The 17,473-nt window shown below is 38.0% G+C and overlaps 1 protein-coding gene across 1 annotated transcript; it reads right to left on the bottom strand.

The window, feature by feature from the left end:
- Positions 1–318: 318 nt before the first annotated feature.
- On the bottom strand, positions 319–2,858 carry ptger4c (prostaglandin E receptor 4 (subtype EP4) c). The gene is made up of 2 exons (XM_019109246.2): positions 1,805–2,858; positions 319–1,205 (listed from the first exon to the last, which is right to left on the bottom strand). Exons 1-2 carry the CDS (start codon positions 2,678–2,680, stop codon positions 612–614), a joined length of 1,470 nt encoding a protein of 489 aa, XP_018964791.1. The 5' UTR covers positions 2,681–2,858; the 3' UTR covers positions 319–611.
- Between the last annotated feature and the right edge of the window lie 14,615 nt (positions 2,859–17,473).

Genomic DNA, 17,473 nt, shown 5'->3' with positions numbered 1-17,473 from the left:
TTTGGAATAAGCATAATAAAAATGTCAATACATTAATATAGTACTAAATACAAGATTATTGTATCATATCATAATATCATTACTGTTAGTCGCAAATTCAGATGAATCAGAGTATTGGGATATTATTATAAATATAAATATTTATCAAGCACCAAAACTTTGACTTATTGAGTTATCATCTTGAATTTGTAACACCTAACTTTTTGATGCTGCATAACAAATGATTGAGAGACCACAAAGTCAGCCAGAGCTGTATCAAATTTGCTAGTGTTTGTTGGTCAGTTATACTCTTGAATGTGATGAAAATAAATTGCACCTTTAATAAATTGTTCACAGTTTTACAAGTCACAGTCAAGTACAACCCAGCATGCAGCATGGCACAGCACGGTAGAAGGAAGTAACATATCCATATCCACACATAAAACACACCCATGTTATCTGACAAAACGTAGTGCCTCCTCTTATGGTTTAATCCTAAAGTTGGATCATTCCAGATCTAAATAAAGCAAATTCACAGAATTATTTGTGAATGTAAACTAACACAGACAAAAGAACAAGTCTTTTTTTTCTCTCACAGTGCTTTAAAAAATAAATCTAGATTGGCATCTAGGTCATTGTCTCTGGCACTTTTCTGATATACATGAACTAGGTGTACTGAAAGTGCAGGTTACTATTTCAGCCTTATTTTCTAATATTTGAGCGGCTGGCAGCACCACAACATTCTTGGCAAGGAGTTTGGGGCTTGATGCTTCTTCATCTTCATCAAACCCCATAACACCATTCTGCTCGACGCTGAAGGGATGAAACTCAGCCAGAGCTGTATCAAAGTCCCATGCCTGGCGAAGGGTTAAATCTACATAAGATTTAGTGTTCATGCTGGTCTGTTTACCCCCGTTGTTTCTACAGATGGCTGTGCGCAACGACACGTAACTTGTGCAATTGCTATGAGCAAATGACGGAGGTGAGTGCTGACCATCCATCCAACCCAAAACATGACTATGATCCCCTTTCCTCAGTCTGATAGTACGCTTGAGTCGTGTGCAACCCTTGGTTAATAGGTTTTTCCTGCACAGAATATACACCCATGGATCCAGGATAGGGTTGAAGGAGGCGAATCTAATGGCCAGGAGATCACTGCGATAGTCTGGACTTTTGCCTGATGATATATAAGCCGGATCGTGCAGCTGATTGACAAAGATGCGCACCTGTTAAGTTAAAAAAAAATTAAAAATAAAATAACATTCAAGTCCATTACAATTAGAAAAGATCACAACAGCATCCATATCACACATTATACATGTACTGTATATGAATAACCTACATGTCATGTAACAATTAAATTAAAAGCACTAAACTGTTTTCCTTGCAACTTGAATACACATTATTGCACAACTTTGTTCACTATTTATATATATATATTTTTTACGGTCTTAATGATTTATTTTTCATTAGATTAAGTTGCTTTTGAATAACTTGGAAGTCAAGCCATTAACCCTCTTTCAATACAAGACGAGTTCACCTGTTCATATAATCCTTGAGTATAATCATATCTGATTGGCTTGATTGACTCCACTGAGGTCTAACTAATAATGACTAAGAATGAGATTAATGAAGTCAGTAATTAATTTCTAGATATAAAAATGGAGCTGATGTAGTGGATTAATGCCGAAATAATTGCCACGGTTGTGAGATAAACATGTTGCGTTAATGACTGTTAGGATGACATGAACGAGCTCATACATAATATGAATGGCACAAGAACAAATAATATGAACACTGTCCGCTATAGGACAGAACAACTCACCACTAAAGGGATGGAGCATATCAGGAACACGATGGTCATGAAAATTAACAGCCAGAACATCTGGATCTCAGCTGCAGATGTTAATCTGAATCTGCGCCTGGAGCCTGTGTGTCCGGACACCTCTGCCCTCACCATGCGACTCATTTTACTCATCCCGACAAGTGAACGACACACGGCGAAATTACACAGGACGGAAATGGCGATCAACAGCAGCATGAAACCTCCGTAGAGAAACGTGTACGAGGCGCCGACGGAGTCCATGGCGCGCCAGTCCAAGAAGCACCAAGTTCCGGGAAAGTGTCTCGTGTGCTTTCCGAAACCAAAACTGGGCAAGATGCACAGCACGATATTGGCCAGGTACGTCGCCATCAGCGCGAACCGAGCCATGGTCCGGTCCACATGCTGCGAGTAGAAGTACGCGTGGTTTATGGCCAGATATCTCTCTACTGACATTGCGCAAAGAATAGACATGCCAGCCGAACCGAAGAACAGCATGGAGAAGGAAAAGAAGTGGCACAGGAGCTCTCCGCCCGGCCACCTGCCCGCGATGTATGTGGCGATGACCACTGGACTGGTGAAACAGGTGCCCAGCAAGTCCGTGATGGCCATCCCGCACACCAGAGTGTAGAAGGTGGTCTCCTTCTGCTCCTTTTTGGAGATGCAAAGCACCACGATCGCCACAAGGTTTCCGAGGACCCCGACGCCAAACATAGTGGCCGAAGTGATGAGAGAGCGATAGTCCAGACTCAAGGCATGAGACGAGCTGTTGGCTTCTGACACATTCAAACCCACGTTCAGCAGTGAATCATTCATTTCTGATAAGTTGTCAAGTGCGAGTGCTTCCACAAACTGAAAGTCTACACTTCGCTTTTCCATAAGTGTTTGGGTTCACGGAATCGAGGTTTACCTTTTAAGTTTACGCGCATCTCTCTGTGGCCTTGATTGGGCTCATAGGTGCATCACTGCTTTTATAGAAACCCACAGCTCCTCTACACACTGTGTGATGTCAGCTTTAAAGAGTGACGTCACCTGCAACCCCATGCAGCCAGAAATAGCTAATAGTAAACGCAGGTGTGTGGCTCATAGCAAGTTCGGTGAGGAATTGCTGTAATGGCAAATGTGTTGAATATTTAACTGCATTATTTTGCAGATCAGTATCTTACTCTATTGCTCATCATGTCCAAATGTATGAAAGGCAAATAATAACAATAATGTTTTTTTTTTTTTTTTTTAATTAGCCTACATTACCATATTTTGATTAGCCGACATCACCATATTTGTTTCATATGAATGATTGCTCAATAACTGAGCTTATCACTGAAAAGACAAATACTCCTTTTAATGGTGATAATGGTGTTCTTGATCATTTTAAGAATCTTTTGCATTTGGAGATTCAACAGTTTCTGTTTAAAAGTTACATGAAATAATTTTGCTTTGACTTTCTTCTGAAGAACAACACGTCATCCAGTGTTTTTTTTTTTTTTTTTTGAGTGAACTACCACTTTAAGGATCTGGGGCCTGTACCATGAAGCCGGATTAGCTGGCTAGCCAGGTAAATTTCAGTTTAGTTCGCACCAATTTTGGGTTTTAGGTAACTTACCATTAAAGTGGCTTGCCTTTTAGCTGCGTTTATTGCCATAGTAACTTACACTGTACAGCTAACCTGCTCCAGGGCAAAGTCCCTTTCAAGGAAAATCTGTTCACTCAGCCGCCATATTTGCAACGCCTCCGGGCAGCTCAAACAAAACCAAGTCCTATCTAAATTAAAAGGGGAATGCTGAAATCTCAAAAACAGCTCGCTGAACTCGCGATTAACTTACATATTTCAAATCAGAAACAAAATCTAAAATGAACTGCCTCATGAATGTTGTTTCTAATGCTCAAATGGACCCTTTTCATAAGACTGTGATGACGTGTTTAACAGTTATCAGCATCGTTAATACTCAAAAGTTTTTCATATTAGTATTTTTTTAATTTATGTAAATTTATAACACTGTTCTTTGTATTATATTAACTTTACATCAAATTGCAAAAAACTAGTTAACAATATTTAATGCGAGGGTGTTTCTAATGGCGCATCTATGGGAGGGACGGTAAATTTGACATTGTTCTCTCCTGACTGCCATTATCAGTCTCTCTCAATTTTTTCCTTTTATTGAAAGTCATGAAAACACTATTGTGGAGTTTTTCTTTTGCTATTTGAGCAAATGAGAATGCAAAAAATATATCTGAGGTACTCTCACATTCACTTCTCTTCAAGTTAACCCAACTATGACAACTTCCGCTGCTGAGAAACCGGGAAATGTGAAGAAGGTCCATAATGTTTAAAAGGCTTATTTTTCAGGCTAGACCAGCCAATGCGCACGCGTAGCTCCAATGCGCTTACGACTTTGCATGCGCTTTGGCTGGTCCAGCCAAAGTGGCAACCTTCCGTCTCTCTCATGAAACCAACACGGTAGTGACTAAAACTGCAATTCATCGACTGGCCGCTAGAGGCTGGCTCCAAAAGGGAGTCAGTACCATAGACTCCCCATGTTAAAATGCCCAACTTTACAGCATAAAAAAAAATATGTTTAAAAATATGTTTAGGTTTTGGTCTATATAGCTAATTTTGCCCTTCATGACAACTGTGAGGGGGGTGAATTTTTTATAACTCATCTATTTAAATTATATTAAGCCTTTAAGTTCTGCATAATTAAGGGCGTGGCCACTTGAGTAACAGGTGGATTTCTGCTTCTGTTACTACTGTCGAGCTAGGTGGGAGTGGTTTCAGCAACAAGCTCCCACCTCTTTGCCCATTTTCGATTATCCGGGAGTGACGCGCTGCCAAGATGGCGACGGCTGGCTCTGCCCACTTTAGGCTACAAAAATGCTCTTCAGAAATGTACGGGTGATGTCACTACCAGTGGCGGCTGGTGGGTTTTAAAAAATAGGAGGCACACTTATTGTATTGGTCTGGGGATCCCTGCCAATTATTATTATTATTATTTGCTTAACCACTTTAAAGTGGCATTTTGGTTGCTTTTAGTCAGAAAACGTTAAGAAAATGACAGACATACAGCAAGATAATATAATTTCATTTACCTGGCCTGTCACTTGAAGCAAACATCCATCCCTTAAAAGTCTTTGCTAAAAGAGAGATGCCTGTTGTGCCATTTAATTAAGCCGCGACTGCTGTAGCTTATATCCAGCTTAGGCTTGTTCTCCCTTTATTTTTATATATACTGTTTGAATGACAGCTTGGTAAATCTGTTGGCAATCAAATATTCAATATCGCTACTCATCATAAGTACTTGGTACATTTATAAGCGCAGCGCTAGAAGTTCAAACTAATATCACGTAATTTACGACTCTATGATTATTGGTTGATATACCAGAAGGGAGGCTAGCCTCCTTTGTGAAGTTTCTTTTCTCAACAAAAATACACATTCTCAGACATGAACTGAAATGAATTGTGAATTTTATTAACATTAAATCGTTCTCCTCCCATTTTCATCTCAAAATTTTGGGGAAGCTGTGCCTCCCCTGCCTCCCCCAACGAGCCACCACTAGTCACTACGACCATGTTTTTATAGAGTCTATGGCCCAGCCTCAGGTTTCTATGGAAACTGGAGCTTTTAACAACCGCTGCATTGACGCAATGACTTTACCAATCAACGTTTGGCTCTTTCATTTAGAAGGCGGAACTATCCCACCATATTGAGCGTTGTACTTTCTCCCATTTATAAGTATAGCTAGGGGGCTCCTGAGCTCGTGAATCAGTAGATTGTGTACACGAATTTGTTCACTGGTAAGTTCACTGGTAAGTTCCCTGACTCACTGCACAATGATCACTCGAATTCCAGTGACATGTCTACGTACAGTGTCAACGGACAACATAGTAGAACCTCACCGCTTGAATTAATAAACAACAGACAGGACCGATCTCTTTTTAATATTATTTTTTATTCTCTTTAAACACATCAATCTGTTACATGTTCTTACAATATTTCAGCTGAATATTAATTATGAATGTTAAATAAATGTGTTTATTACCTGTCTAGCTATGTGAGCATATGTTGAAATATAGCCTACTAAAAAAAACGGTTGGTCTTTTCAAATCTTCTATAGCGTGTCATTATATTTATCAAGTTGGCTCGTGTGATTTATGTTTTTCACTTCAGAAATGTGACGTTATTTCCGGTAAGGGAGCATAGTGAGCTCTGATGCGCCTTAGTTTTTGCGGTGCATAGTGGGATTTTTCAGGGAGTGACCTTTCCAGTGCTCTCTTTGTTCTCTTTCTCTTTGTTCACTGCCCTGACTACTGAACAAGGGAGCTGACTGAGACGCACCATAGGAGTGAACCGTGTTTGTATTTCTATAGACTTTGTCCAGGACAGGTTATGTTCTGGGTAAGAAATCTCAAAGTGAAGTTGGACCAATCAGATGTTAGCAAAGTGACACATGTCTGACACAAAAAAACCACTCCCTAAGTTTCTCTTCCTACAAATTAAAGGTCACTATAAAGTACCTTTAAAAAAATCCAACAACATTGTCTGGCTTTAATGATAATTACAATTTACTGTACATATGATTTATATAATTATAATATGATTTATATTATTATTAATCCATTACACACAAGCACTTTAAATTTAACAATAATTATAAAGCATTTATTTTAAATGAATATTAATATATACAGATCATATGTTATATAAATAAGTGGTAGAATCAATAGGTAACACTTTAAAAATGGTTACATGTGACCTTGCATGTTCGAGTCTCTATCACTATGTATTATCAATTATATAAACTAACTTCACAAAGATAAACCCTTTAATTCAACAACATACAAAGACAATTACCTTCATTTGTCCTCTTATGTATTCGAAGTAAATGCGTTTAAATTCCACATATTCTTTAATCTCTTAAACTTAAAAGTTTTGAATCTCGCTGGCTCTCTTGCAAGAAGTGAATCACACTTGCTCTGTTTTGTGATTGGCTCTTCGCCGCTGATGTCACACATTCATGTGCACGTGCTCCACAAACTCAGGATCAAAGCCTGAGTTGACAAAGAAAGTTGATGATCAGCATCATGGTACCAACAAAGCTGGACTGGAGTGGTTTGGTTTTGTCAACTCAAAACTAATCCTGTAACTCTGAATTTGTTCATCTACCTTCATGGTGCAGGCCCCTGGGTTCAGTTGCATAAACATGGGAATGTTATGTCTTAAGAACTAGTCTTACCAACTAGCAATTAAGGCTAATCATGCAGTCTTTTTGAATTTTAATTAGGCCAATCAACCTATTTAGATGTTAAAGAGCATTTTAAAGTTGACAAAAACAACAACAAGAAAAATAAATTCTTGAGTGTTTCATTTCAGTAGTCTTTATGAGCATTCTTGAAGAAAATGTTATTTTGTTATATTATATATTATGTTATTTTACTTTAATAACATTTGCTATATATTTATATACACTACCGGTCAAAAGTTTGGGATCAGAACAATTTTTAAAGTTTTTTAGAGGAGTTTCTTATGTTCATCAAGGCTGCATTTATTTGAACAAAAATACAGAAAAAATAATATTGTGAAATATTGTGTTGTAAAATAGTTTTTCTATTTTAATATACATTAAAATCTAATTTTTTCCTGTGATGCAAAGCTGAATTTTCAGCATCATTACGCCAATCTTCAGTGTCCCATGATCCTTCAGAAATCATTCTAATATGCTGATTTATTATCAGTGCTGGAAACTGTTGTGCTGCTTAATATTATTTTGGAACCGGTGATACTTTTTTTTTGGATTCTTTGATGAATAAAAAGGTAAAAAGAAGAGCATTTTTTTCTGTATTTTTGATCAAATAAATGCAGCCTTGATGAGCATAAGAGACTTCTTTAAAAAAAACATTACACATTACAAGTCTTACTGATCCCAAACTTTTGAACAGGTGTGCATATATATATATATATATATATATATATATATATATATATATATATATATATGTTGTGTAATAAATTATTATGCAAGTGACATATTAGGATTTCGGTACAATAAAGAGTCAGATTTTTGTTTGTGTTGTTTCTCACATCTGGTTGTTTATCTCACAATCTTTTTAGATAACTGGTATCAATCTCAGACAGGTTTGTTCAATAGTTTTGCCAGGTCTTCTTAGGTAAATGGAAACCCTACTTAAAAGGGGTTGTTCCACATTATTAAGCAAGTCACAATTCTCATGAAATATGGTGAGGAAGAAAGATCTTTCTGAAGATGAAAAGTATGAAACAATGCAATGTCTTGCAAAAGGCATCGAAACAAACAATATTTCGCAAAAAGCAAATAGAAATGATTGAACTGTCAAAAGATTTGTGAGTGACTTAGAGCACAGAAGATCTTGGTCAGATAAAGATTTATTAAGGAAAGTTTCTGTCAAACAAATTAACTGTATTGTAATGCCAGCCACTGCTGTAAAAGCCACTGCTGATCATCAGACAGGTGTTTGAAGCTACTGGAGTCTCAAGATCCTCTCCATGCAGACTGGCAGTTGTGTGTAAAGCTGCGTTTCAGTCAAACCTCACAAAGAGAAACCTGCACAGTGGCTGTAGAAACACATGAAGATTTGTTTTTAAATAGTTTTATTCACTGACGAATGCTGCAGTACAATGGATGGTGCAGATAAATGGATTTCTGATCATTTTAGGGTGTCAAAATGACTTCTGCAAGATCTGTGGAGTTCATAACTGACCATTTTCTGCTGTGGTACAAAATGTGAGAAACAACACAAACAAAAATCTAACTTTTTATTGTACCGAAATCCTATTGATATGTCACTTGCATAATAATTTGGAACGCATTGTGTATATATATATATATATATATATATATATATATATATATATATATATATATATATATATATATAACAAATTGTTTTGTCTTCTCAGGGTCAAAGTCTTTTGTCAAATAAAAGTATTGTTTCTCTTCCCTCTATTGTTTTCCCTTGTCTTTCCCTTGTTTTCCCTTGTCAGACTGCACCTGCATGTAAAAAAAAAAAGAAATGTAGCAGACATCAATGTTTGAGCAAGATGTATCAAGGATTTTTGTTAGTCACTTAAGACTTCTCACATAATCAATGATTGTGATGTATTTTTGCTGATGAACAAAAGTATGGAGTGAGATTAGTCTCAATAATAATTCAGCAAAAGACAAGATGCATGCATGCATATCTCAATTTGGGCTGTGACGGTGGCAGATTTTTACCACCACGGTGGTAATGGACCAACTACCGCCGGTGGCGCGGTGTTGATGCATATATAATTGATATTAATTATATATATATATATATACAAACCCGATTCCAAAAAAGTTGGGACACTGTACAAATTGTGAATAAAAACAACATGCAATGATGTGGAAGTTTCAAATTTCAATATTTTATTCAGAATACAATTCAATTCAAGTTTATTTGTATAGCGCTTTTTACGATACAGATCATTGCAAAGCAACTTTACAGAAAATTAAGTTTCTACAATATTTAGTAGTAGCTTATCAGTGGTGACTGTCAGTTTATGTGTATACGACAGAAATGTTCAGAAAAATCAATAAAAAATGTAAACAAACAGACGATTAACACTATTAACAGCAATTATGCAATTCAAACTTAGAGCAAAAAATGTGGTAGGTTCTGTATGTTGTCTCTGGGTTAGCATCATCTGAGGTCCTCTGAGGGGTTGGCATCATCTCTTCTCAGGTGTTCCTGGATCCAGACTGGAGCTTGTGTAAATCCTAGTTACCACGGGATGTAAATCCCGTGGCAAAACAGAGAAACAAAATAGAGACATAATTAGCGTAGCTGCTGTTCCAGCCAAGTAAAATTAATTAGTTTAACCCAAGTTAAAGAATAATAATGATGCGCATTTGATCAGAAGTAACTGCAGTCCAAAATTATGAGATGCATTATTTGAATGCTTGGCCAAAGAGGTGTTTTTTAATCTAGATTTAAACAGAGGAAGTGCGTCTGAACCCCGAACATTATCAGGAAGGCTATTCCAGAGTTTGGGAGCCAAATGTGAAAAAGCTCTACCTCCTTTAGTGGACTTTGCTATCCTAGGTACTATCTAAAGTCCAGCGTTTTGTGACCTTAGGGAGCGTGATGGGTTTTAGCGTGATAGAAGACTAGTTAGGTACGCAGGAGCTAAACCATTAAGGGGCCTTATAAGTAAGTAATAATATTTTGTAACTGATACGGAAATTAATAGGTAGCCAGTGCAGAGACTGTAGTATTGGGGTAATATGATCATATTTTCTTGACCTGGTAAGGACTCTAGCCGCTGCATTTTGGACTACCTGTAGCTTGTTTATTGAATACAGATGGATGCGCCGGGGCGCTCACTTGCTCGTAAAATACTCCCACATGTCATGAACGCATGAACTAGCTTTTATACATAAGAAACAGGTAACATGTTTCGTAGCTTGGCAATGTTTCTAAGATGGAAGAATGCTGTTTTTGTAACATGGGAAATATGATTTTCAAAAGGAAAATTACTGTCTAATATAACACCCAGATTTTTGACAGTAGAGGAAGTAACAGTACATCCGTCTAATTGCAAATTGTAGTCTACGAGATTCTGTGTTATGTTTTTCTGGTCCAATCTAGTAATATCTCTGTCTTATCTGAATTTAATAGGAGAAAATTATTGGTCATCCAATCTTTTAACGTTTTTAATCACACTCTGTTAGATTAGATAGTTTTGAAGTTTCACCTGGTCTTGTTGAGATATATAGTTGGGTATCATCAGAATAAAAGTGGAAAATAATCCCTCTATATTTTCTAAATGATAGTACCAAGGGGCAACATGTATATTGAAAATAGCAGAGGACCTAGGACAGATCCTTGTGGCACTCCATATTTTACTGGTGATAAATGAGATGACCCCATTTAGATAAACAAAGTGGTAGCGATCGGACAGGTAGGATCTAAACCATCTTAAAGCCTGCCCTTGGATACCGGTATAGTTTTGTAACCTATCTATGAGTATGTCGTGATCTATAGTGTCGAACGCAGCACTAAGATCAAGTAAAACTAGCGATGAGATGCAGCCTTGATCTGAAGCAAGAAGCAAGTCATTTGTAATTTTAACAAGTGCAGTTTCTGTGCTATGATGGGGCCTGAAACCCGACTGAAATTCTTCATAGAGATCATTTTTTTGGCAGGAAGGAGCACAATTGAGCATACACAACTTTTTTCAAAAATTTTAGACATAAAGGGAAGATTTGAAATGGGTCTGTAATTTGCCAGTTCACTAGGATCTAGTTGTGGTTTCTTAATAAGAGGCTTAATAACCGCCAGCTTGAATGGTTTGGGGACGTGACCTAAAGATAACGACGAGTTAATAATATTGAGAAGCGGTTTTTCTGCTACAGGTAAAAACTCTTTCAGTAATTTAGTGGGTACAGGATCTAATAAACATGTTGTTGGTTTAAATGCAGTGATAAGTTTATTTAGCTCTTCCTGTCCTATAGTTGTAAAGCACTGCAGTTTATCTTTGGGGTGCGATGGATAAAACTAAAGTATTATACGCTGTAGAATCTACATTTGTTATTGTATTTCTGATGTTATCTATTTTATCAGTGAAGAAATTCATAATAAAGTCATTACTATTTAACTGTGAGGGAATATTTAGAATCGGGTGGCGTCTGGTTATTTGTTAATCTAGCCACTGTGCTAAATAAAAAAACCTTGGATTGTTTTGGTTGTTTTCTATGAGTTTGTGGATATGCTCGGCCCTGGCAGTTTTTAGAACCTGTCTATAGCTAGACATACTGTTTTTCCACGCAATTCTAAAAAACTTCCAAGTTAGTTTTTCTCCATTTGCGCTCAAGACTACGAGTTTCTTTCTTGAGAGCGTGGGTATTACTGTTGTACCATGGCACAGTACGTTTTTCTCTAACCTTTTTCAATTTGATGGGGGCAACAGCTTCTAATGTATTAGAGAAGATAGTGCCCATGTTGCCAGTAATTTTGTCTAGTTCATGTGTATTTATGGGTACACAGAGCAGTTGAGATAAATCAGGCAGGTTATTTGTGAATCTGTCTTTGGTGGCTGGAACAATAGTTCTGCCCGGACGATAACGCGAAGCTATATAGTTATTATCATCAATACGCAAAATGCACGATACAAGGAAATGGTCAGTAACATCATCACTTTGAGGTACGATATCTATGTCAGTAAGATCGATTCCATGCGATATAATTAAATCTATCGTATGATTAAAACGATGAGTGGGCCCGGTGACATTTTGCGTTTACTCCAAAACAGTTTAATAAGTTTGTAAAACGCAAGTCCTAATGCATCATTTGTTTTATCAATATGAATGTTAAAATCTCCGAAAATTAGCACTTTATCAGCGGTAACCAACAGGTCTGAGAGGAAACCTCCAAATTCTTTTAGGAATTCTGTATATGGCCCTGGTGGTCTATACACAGTAGCCAGAGAAAGAGATAAAATACTGTAGATTTCTTTTGCATATATGACAGTGTAACATTAAGCATAAGTATTTCAAATGATTTAAACCTGTATCCTGTTTTCTGGGTAACACTGAGAATATCACTATATATTGTTGCAACACCTCCCCCACGACCAGTCTGACGGGGCTCATGTTTATAACAGTAGTTTGGTGAAGTAGACTCATTTAGAGACCAATATAGTCATTTGGTTTGAGCCAGGTTTCAGTCAAGCAGAGTACATCAAAACTATTATCTGTGATCATTTCATTTACAAAATCTGCTTTGGGTGTGTGAGTGATCTAATGTTTATGAGCCCAAACTTTAAAAAAAATGTTTTTGTTCATTTATTTTATGTTTTTCTAGTTTAATCACGATAAGATTTTTTCTAGATCCTACATTAAATTTATATTTTGACCTCACTATTCGGGGAACAGACACAGTCTTAATAGATTGGACAGCGCAAGTACTTCTAACATTTAAGCGGGTAGAACAAAAGCCATCATAGCAGTTATTTGAGTCCTGGAGATGTTGTCCGAGAGCAGCTCCGCTCCGACTCTGCTGGGGTGCAGGCCATCAGCACGAAAAAACCTAGGTCGCTCCCAGAAAAGATTCCAATTATTAACAAAGAGCAGTTTCTGTTCTTTACACCATGACAATAACCATTCATTTAGAGCAAAAAGTCTACTGAACCTTTCGTGTCCTCGTCGATACGTGGGCAGTGGTCCTGACACGATGATCGTCGCCACGGGCGTCGTGCTGCGAACCGTCTCGATCAGGCTCCTGAAGTCCCTCTTCAGCGTCTCCGTCTGCCGCTGCATGGTGTCGTTAACCCCGGCGTGAAGCACGACCGCTCTGGGGCTCTCGTTGGCCTTCAGGATCGCGGGTATCTGCGCAGAAACATCGAGAACACGAGCACCAGGGAAACAGTGAGTGTGCACTTTACCTTCGGCTAACGTAGCACGGACGTGTCGGACGATGGAGTCTCCGACGATCGCAGCGTCGCGTTCCATCTCGCGGAGGGGAGAGAAGCGGTTCCGTGTGGAGATCTCGAAGACCGGAGGGGGAGAAGTCCGGGGCCTGGCTCGCGTCCTCCGCTGCGGATGCACCCAGGGTCCGTGGTGTCCCAGCGCCGGAGTGTAGGACATCTGGGAAGATCGCGTCCTGGGTGCACAACATAGATGACATATCAAATGTTTAAACTGAGAAAAATAAGTTGATTTTAAATTTCATGGCATCAACACATCTCAAAAAAGTTGGGACAAGGCCATGTTTACCACTGTGTGGCATCCCCTCTTCTTTTTATAACAGTCTGCAAATGTCTGGGGACTGAGGAGACAAGTTGCTCAAGTTTACGAATAGGAATGTTGTCTTGTCTAATACAGGCTTCTAGTTGCTCAACTGTCTTAGGTCTTCTTTGTCGCATCTTCCTCTTTATGATGCGCCAAATGTTTTCTATGGGTGAAAGATCTGGACTGCAGGCTGGCCATTTTCAGTAGCAGGATCCTTCTTCTACGCAGCCATGATGTTGTAATTGATGCAGTATATTGTCTGGCATTGTCGTGTTGGAAAATGCAAGGTCTTCCCTGAAAGAGAGGACATCTGGATGGGAGCATATGTTGTTCTAGAACTTGGATATACCTTTCAGCATTGATGGTGCCTTTCCAGATGTGTAAGCTGCCCATGTCATACGCACTCATGCAACCCCATACCATCAGAGATGCAGGCTTCTGAACTGAGCGCTGATAACAACTTGGGTTTTCCTTGCCCTCTTTAGTCCGGATGACATGGTGTCCCAGTTTTCCAAAAAGAACTTCAAATTTTGATTCGTCTAACCACAGAACAGTTTTCCACTTTGCCACAGTCCATTTTAAATGAGCCTTGGCCCAGAGAAAATGCATGCGCTTCTGCATCATGTTTAGATATGGCTTCTTTTTTGACCTATAGAGTTTTAGCCAGAAACGGTGAATGGCACGGTGGATTGTGTTCACTGACAATGTTTTCTGGAAGTATTCCTGAGCCCGTGTTGTGATTTCCATTACAGTAGCATTCTTGTATGTGATGCAGTGCTGTCTAAGCGCCTGAAGATCACGGGCATCCAGTATGGTTTTCCGGCCTTGACCCTTACGCACAGAGATTGTTCCAGATTCTCTGAATCTTTGGATGATATTATGCACTGTAGATGATGATAACTTCAAACTATTTGCAATTTTTCTCTGAGAAACTCCTTTCTGACATTTTTCCTCACAGCATTGGGGGAATTGGTGATCCTCTGCCCATCTTGACTTCTGAGAGACACTGCCACTCTGAGAGGCTCATTTTATACCCAATCATGTTGCCAATTGACCTAATAAGTTGTAAATTGGTCCTCCAGCTGTTCCTTATATGTACATTTAACTTTTCCGGCCTTTCTCTGCTACCTGTCCCAACTTTTTTTGGAATGTGTAGCTCTTATGAAATCCAAAATGAGCCAATATTAGGCATGACATTTCAAAATGTCTCACTTTCAACATTTGATATGTTATCTATATTCTATTGTGAATAAAATATAAGTTTATGAGATTTGTAAATTATTCCATTTCTTTTTTACTCACAATTTGTACAGTGTCCCAATGTTTTTGGAATCGGGTTTGTATGTGTATATATATATACATATATATATATATATATATATATATATATATATATATATAATGTTATGTATGTGTGTAAAGTGTGTGTGTGTGTGTGTGTGTGTGTGTGTGTATATATATATATAAAAACTGTAAAATTAAATTTAAACACAAACTTATAATAAATTAGGCTCAGTTATCTATTAACAAATGTGCGTGTTTATTTTAGCATTTCTGTCAGTGAATTCGCAGCCTGCAAAAAACTAAAATAAGTATATGAATGAAATGATACAGTTAAACAAGAAAAAAGAATAAATAAGAAAGTTAAATGCACCCTGTCTGAAGGACACGAGCGGCGTGGCACGACTATGGGCTTAACATGACAAAATACTACAGAATTCATTACAATCAATCGGTGATGCTACACTGGATGCAGCACTACACGACATGACAAATCCCTGACAGCAAACTGCCTCATCCTATTTATGAGGTACTGCCACAGAGTTTAAATGTCCTGGGTAGACACTAGACAAACCTGTTGCAACGCGGTGTCGCGTCCGGTGTAGACAAGGTTCACTGAAATAAGCCTCGTCCGTTCGGGAAGGTGCGTGTGCAGTCAACGGAGGCTCGCGAAGCGGAGACAGGCGAAAATATAAATTAACTTCTGCATGGAGAGGATCTTGAGACTCCAGTAGCTTCAAACACCTGTCTGATGATCAGCAGTGGCTTTTTTACAGCTGGCAATACAATACAGTTAATTTGTTTGACAGAAACTTTCCTTAATAAATCTTTATCTAACCAAGATCTTCTGTGTTCTAAGTCACTCACAAATCTTTTGACAGTTCAATCATTTCTATTAGCTTTTCGCGAAATATTGTTTGTTTTGATGCCTTTTGCAAGACATTGCATTGTTTTATACTTTTCATCTTCAGAAAGATCTTTCTTCCTCACCATATTACATGAGAACTGTGAATTGCTTAATAATGTGGAACAACCTCTTTAAGTAGGGTTTCCATTTACCTAAGAAGACCTGGCAAACTATTGAACAAACCTGTCTGAGATTGATACCAGTTATCTAAAAAGATGTGGAAAAACAAAACAAACAAAAATCTGACTCTTTATTGTACCAAAATCCTATTGATATGTCACTTGCACAATAATTTGGAACGCAGTGTACAACTGTGTACAAAAATTTTGAATGTTTAAAATTCAGGAGTTTCGGAGTTTATCGTGGACTGTGAATGTGCAAATAACCATTTGTGTGTGAATCGTCTTGGATTTGTTTGTGTGTGTGTGTGTTTGAGACTTTCCTGGCAGTGAACTCCTCCCACACAGGTCACTCGCACTCTTTAGCCAATCAGATTTGATCTTGTCAATCAACCAATCATAACCTGCTGTTGGCATATAAAGCGCATGCCCTGGGCGTGCCTACCTGGATGTTAGGTCATCAGCGCAAGACCCCAGTTTAAGTTACAATTCAGCAGAGGTAGTCTCTTTGTGTTTTGTTTACTGAGAATATGAAAGAGCTGTCACAGCAGAGCTTTTCTTGTCTATTTGTGCATGTGAATTAGGTTTCATGCATGTGAATTGTGATATGCATATGTGCATCATGCCTTTTGCATGAATTATTATTTAGACTAATCTCACTCCATATGTTGAGTCCCTCTCTCACACACACACTGCATATTCAGAGCTAAGCATAGAGAGCTATTGAACTCTGTGTTTGGAGTGGGAAAAGCCTTGCATCCATCTCCTAATCCATGTGGGAGTATTTAGGCACAGAGACGGTTATGGATCTCCAGCAATCTATACGAAGCTATACTGCTGTAGTTATGGTAGTGTATAAGATGACAGCAGAGCCTTTCTCAACATGATCTCATTAAAGCTCTCCCTCTGTTCACCACAGGTATCTGACAGCAGGCGTGAACCCAGTGCTGGAGGTCTAATTTGAAGTAATGAAAAAATTCATCATCCCAGGGGAGCTCAAGAGTGATATTACTATGTGTAAGTAGATTGTGCCCTGATGCAGGAAGCAGTCAGTGTGTGAGTGGCCGGCACTGTGGGCAAGCATCTCACTCAGCCTTTCAGATTTTCTCACAATGACCTTTCAGCCATAGACACCAATGCTCACACACCCACATCACAGACGGAGGGAAGGTGAGAGTGTGCATGACGAGTATATATTAAAATATCTGTTTTACGAGCAAACACATACTGTAAATGTCTATGGAGGATCATTTATAGAACAAACAGTGGCACATAAATATTTCACATTTAATTTCCCATTTAGTGCAAATTCATTATTTAATTTTGAAATGTAATTTATTCCTCTGATAGCAAAGCTTAGCCGCCATTACTCTTCAGTTTTTGGTGTCACATGATCATTCAAAAAAACATAAATATATGCTGATTTGGTGTTCCGTTATCAATAATGGTTAAAAAAATGCCACTTGATCTTTTAATGATAATATAATATAATATAATATAATATAATATAAATATAATATAATATAATATAAGTATTTTCAATTAAGTAAAATTGTAAATATTCCAAACTTTTGACTGATA

Source organism: Cyprinus carpio, chromosome B2, assembly GCF_018340385.1.
Source record: "Cyprinus carpio isolate SPL01 chromosome B2, ASM1834038v1, whole genome shotgun sequence".
Lineage (NCBI taxonomy): Eukaryota > Metazoa > Chordata > Actinopteri > Cypriniformes > Cyprinidae > Cyprinus > Cyprinus carpio.
This window is presented reverse-complemented; position numbering and strand designations above follow the sequence as displayed.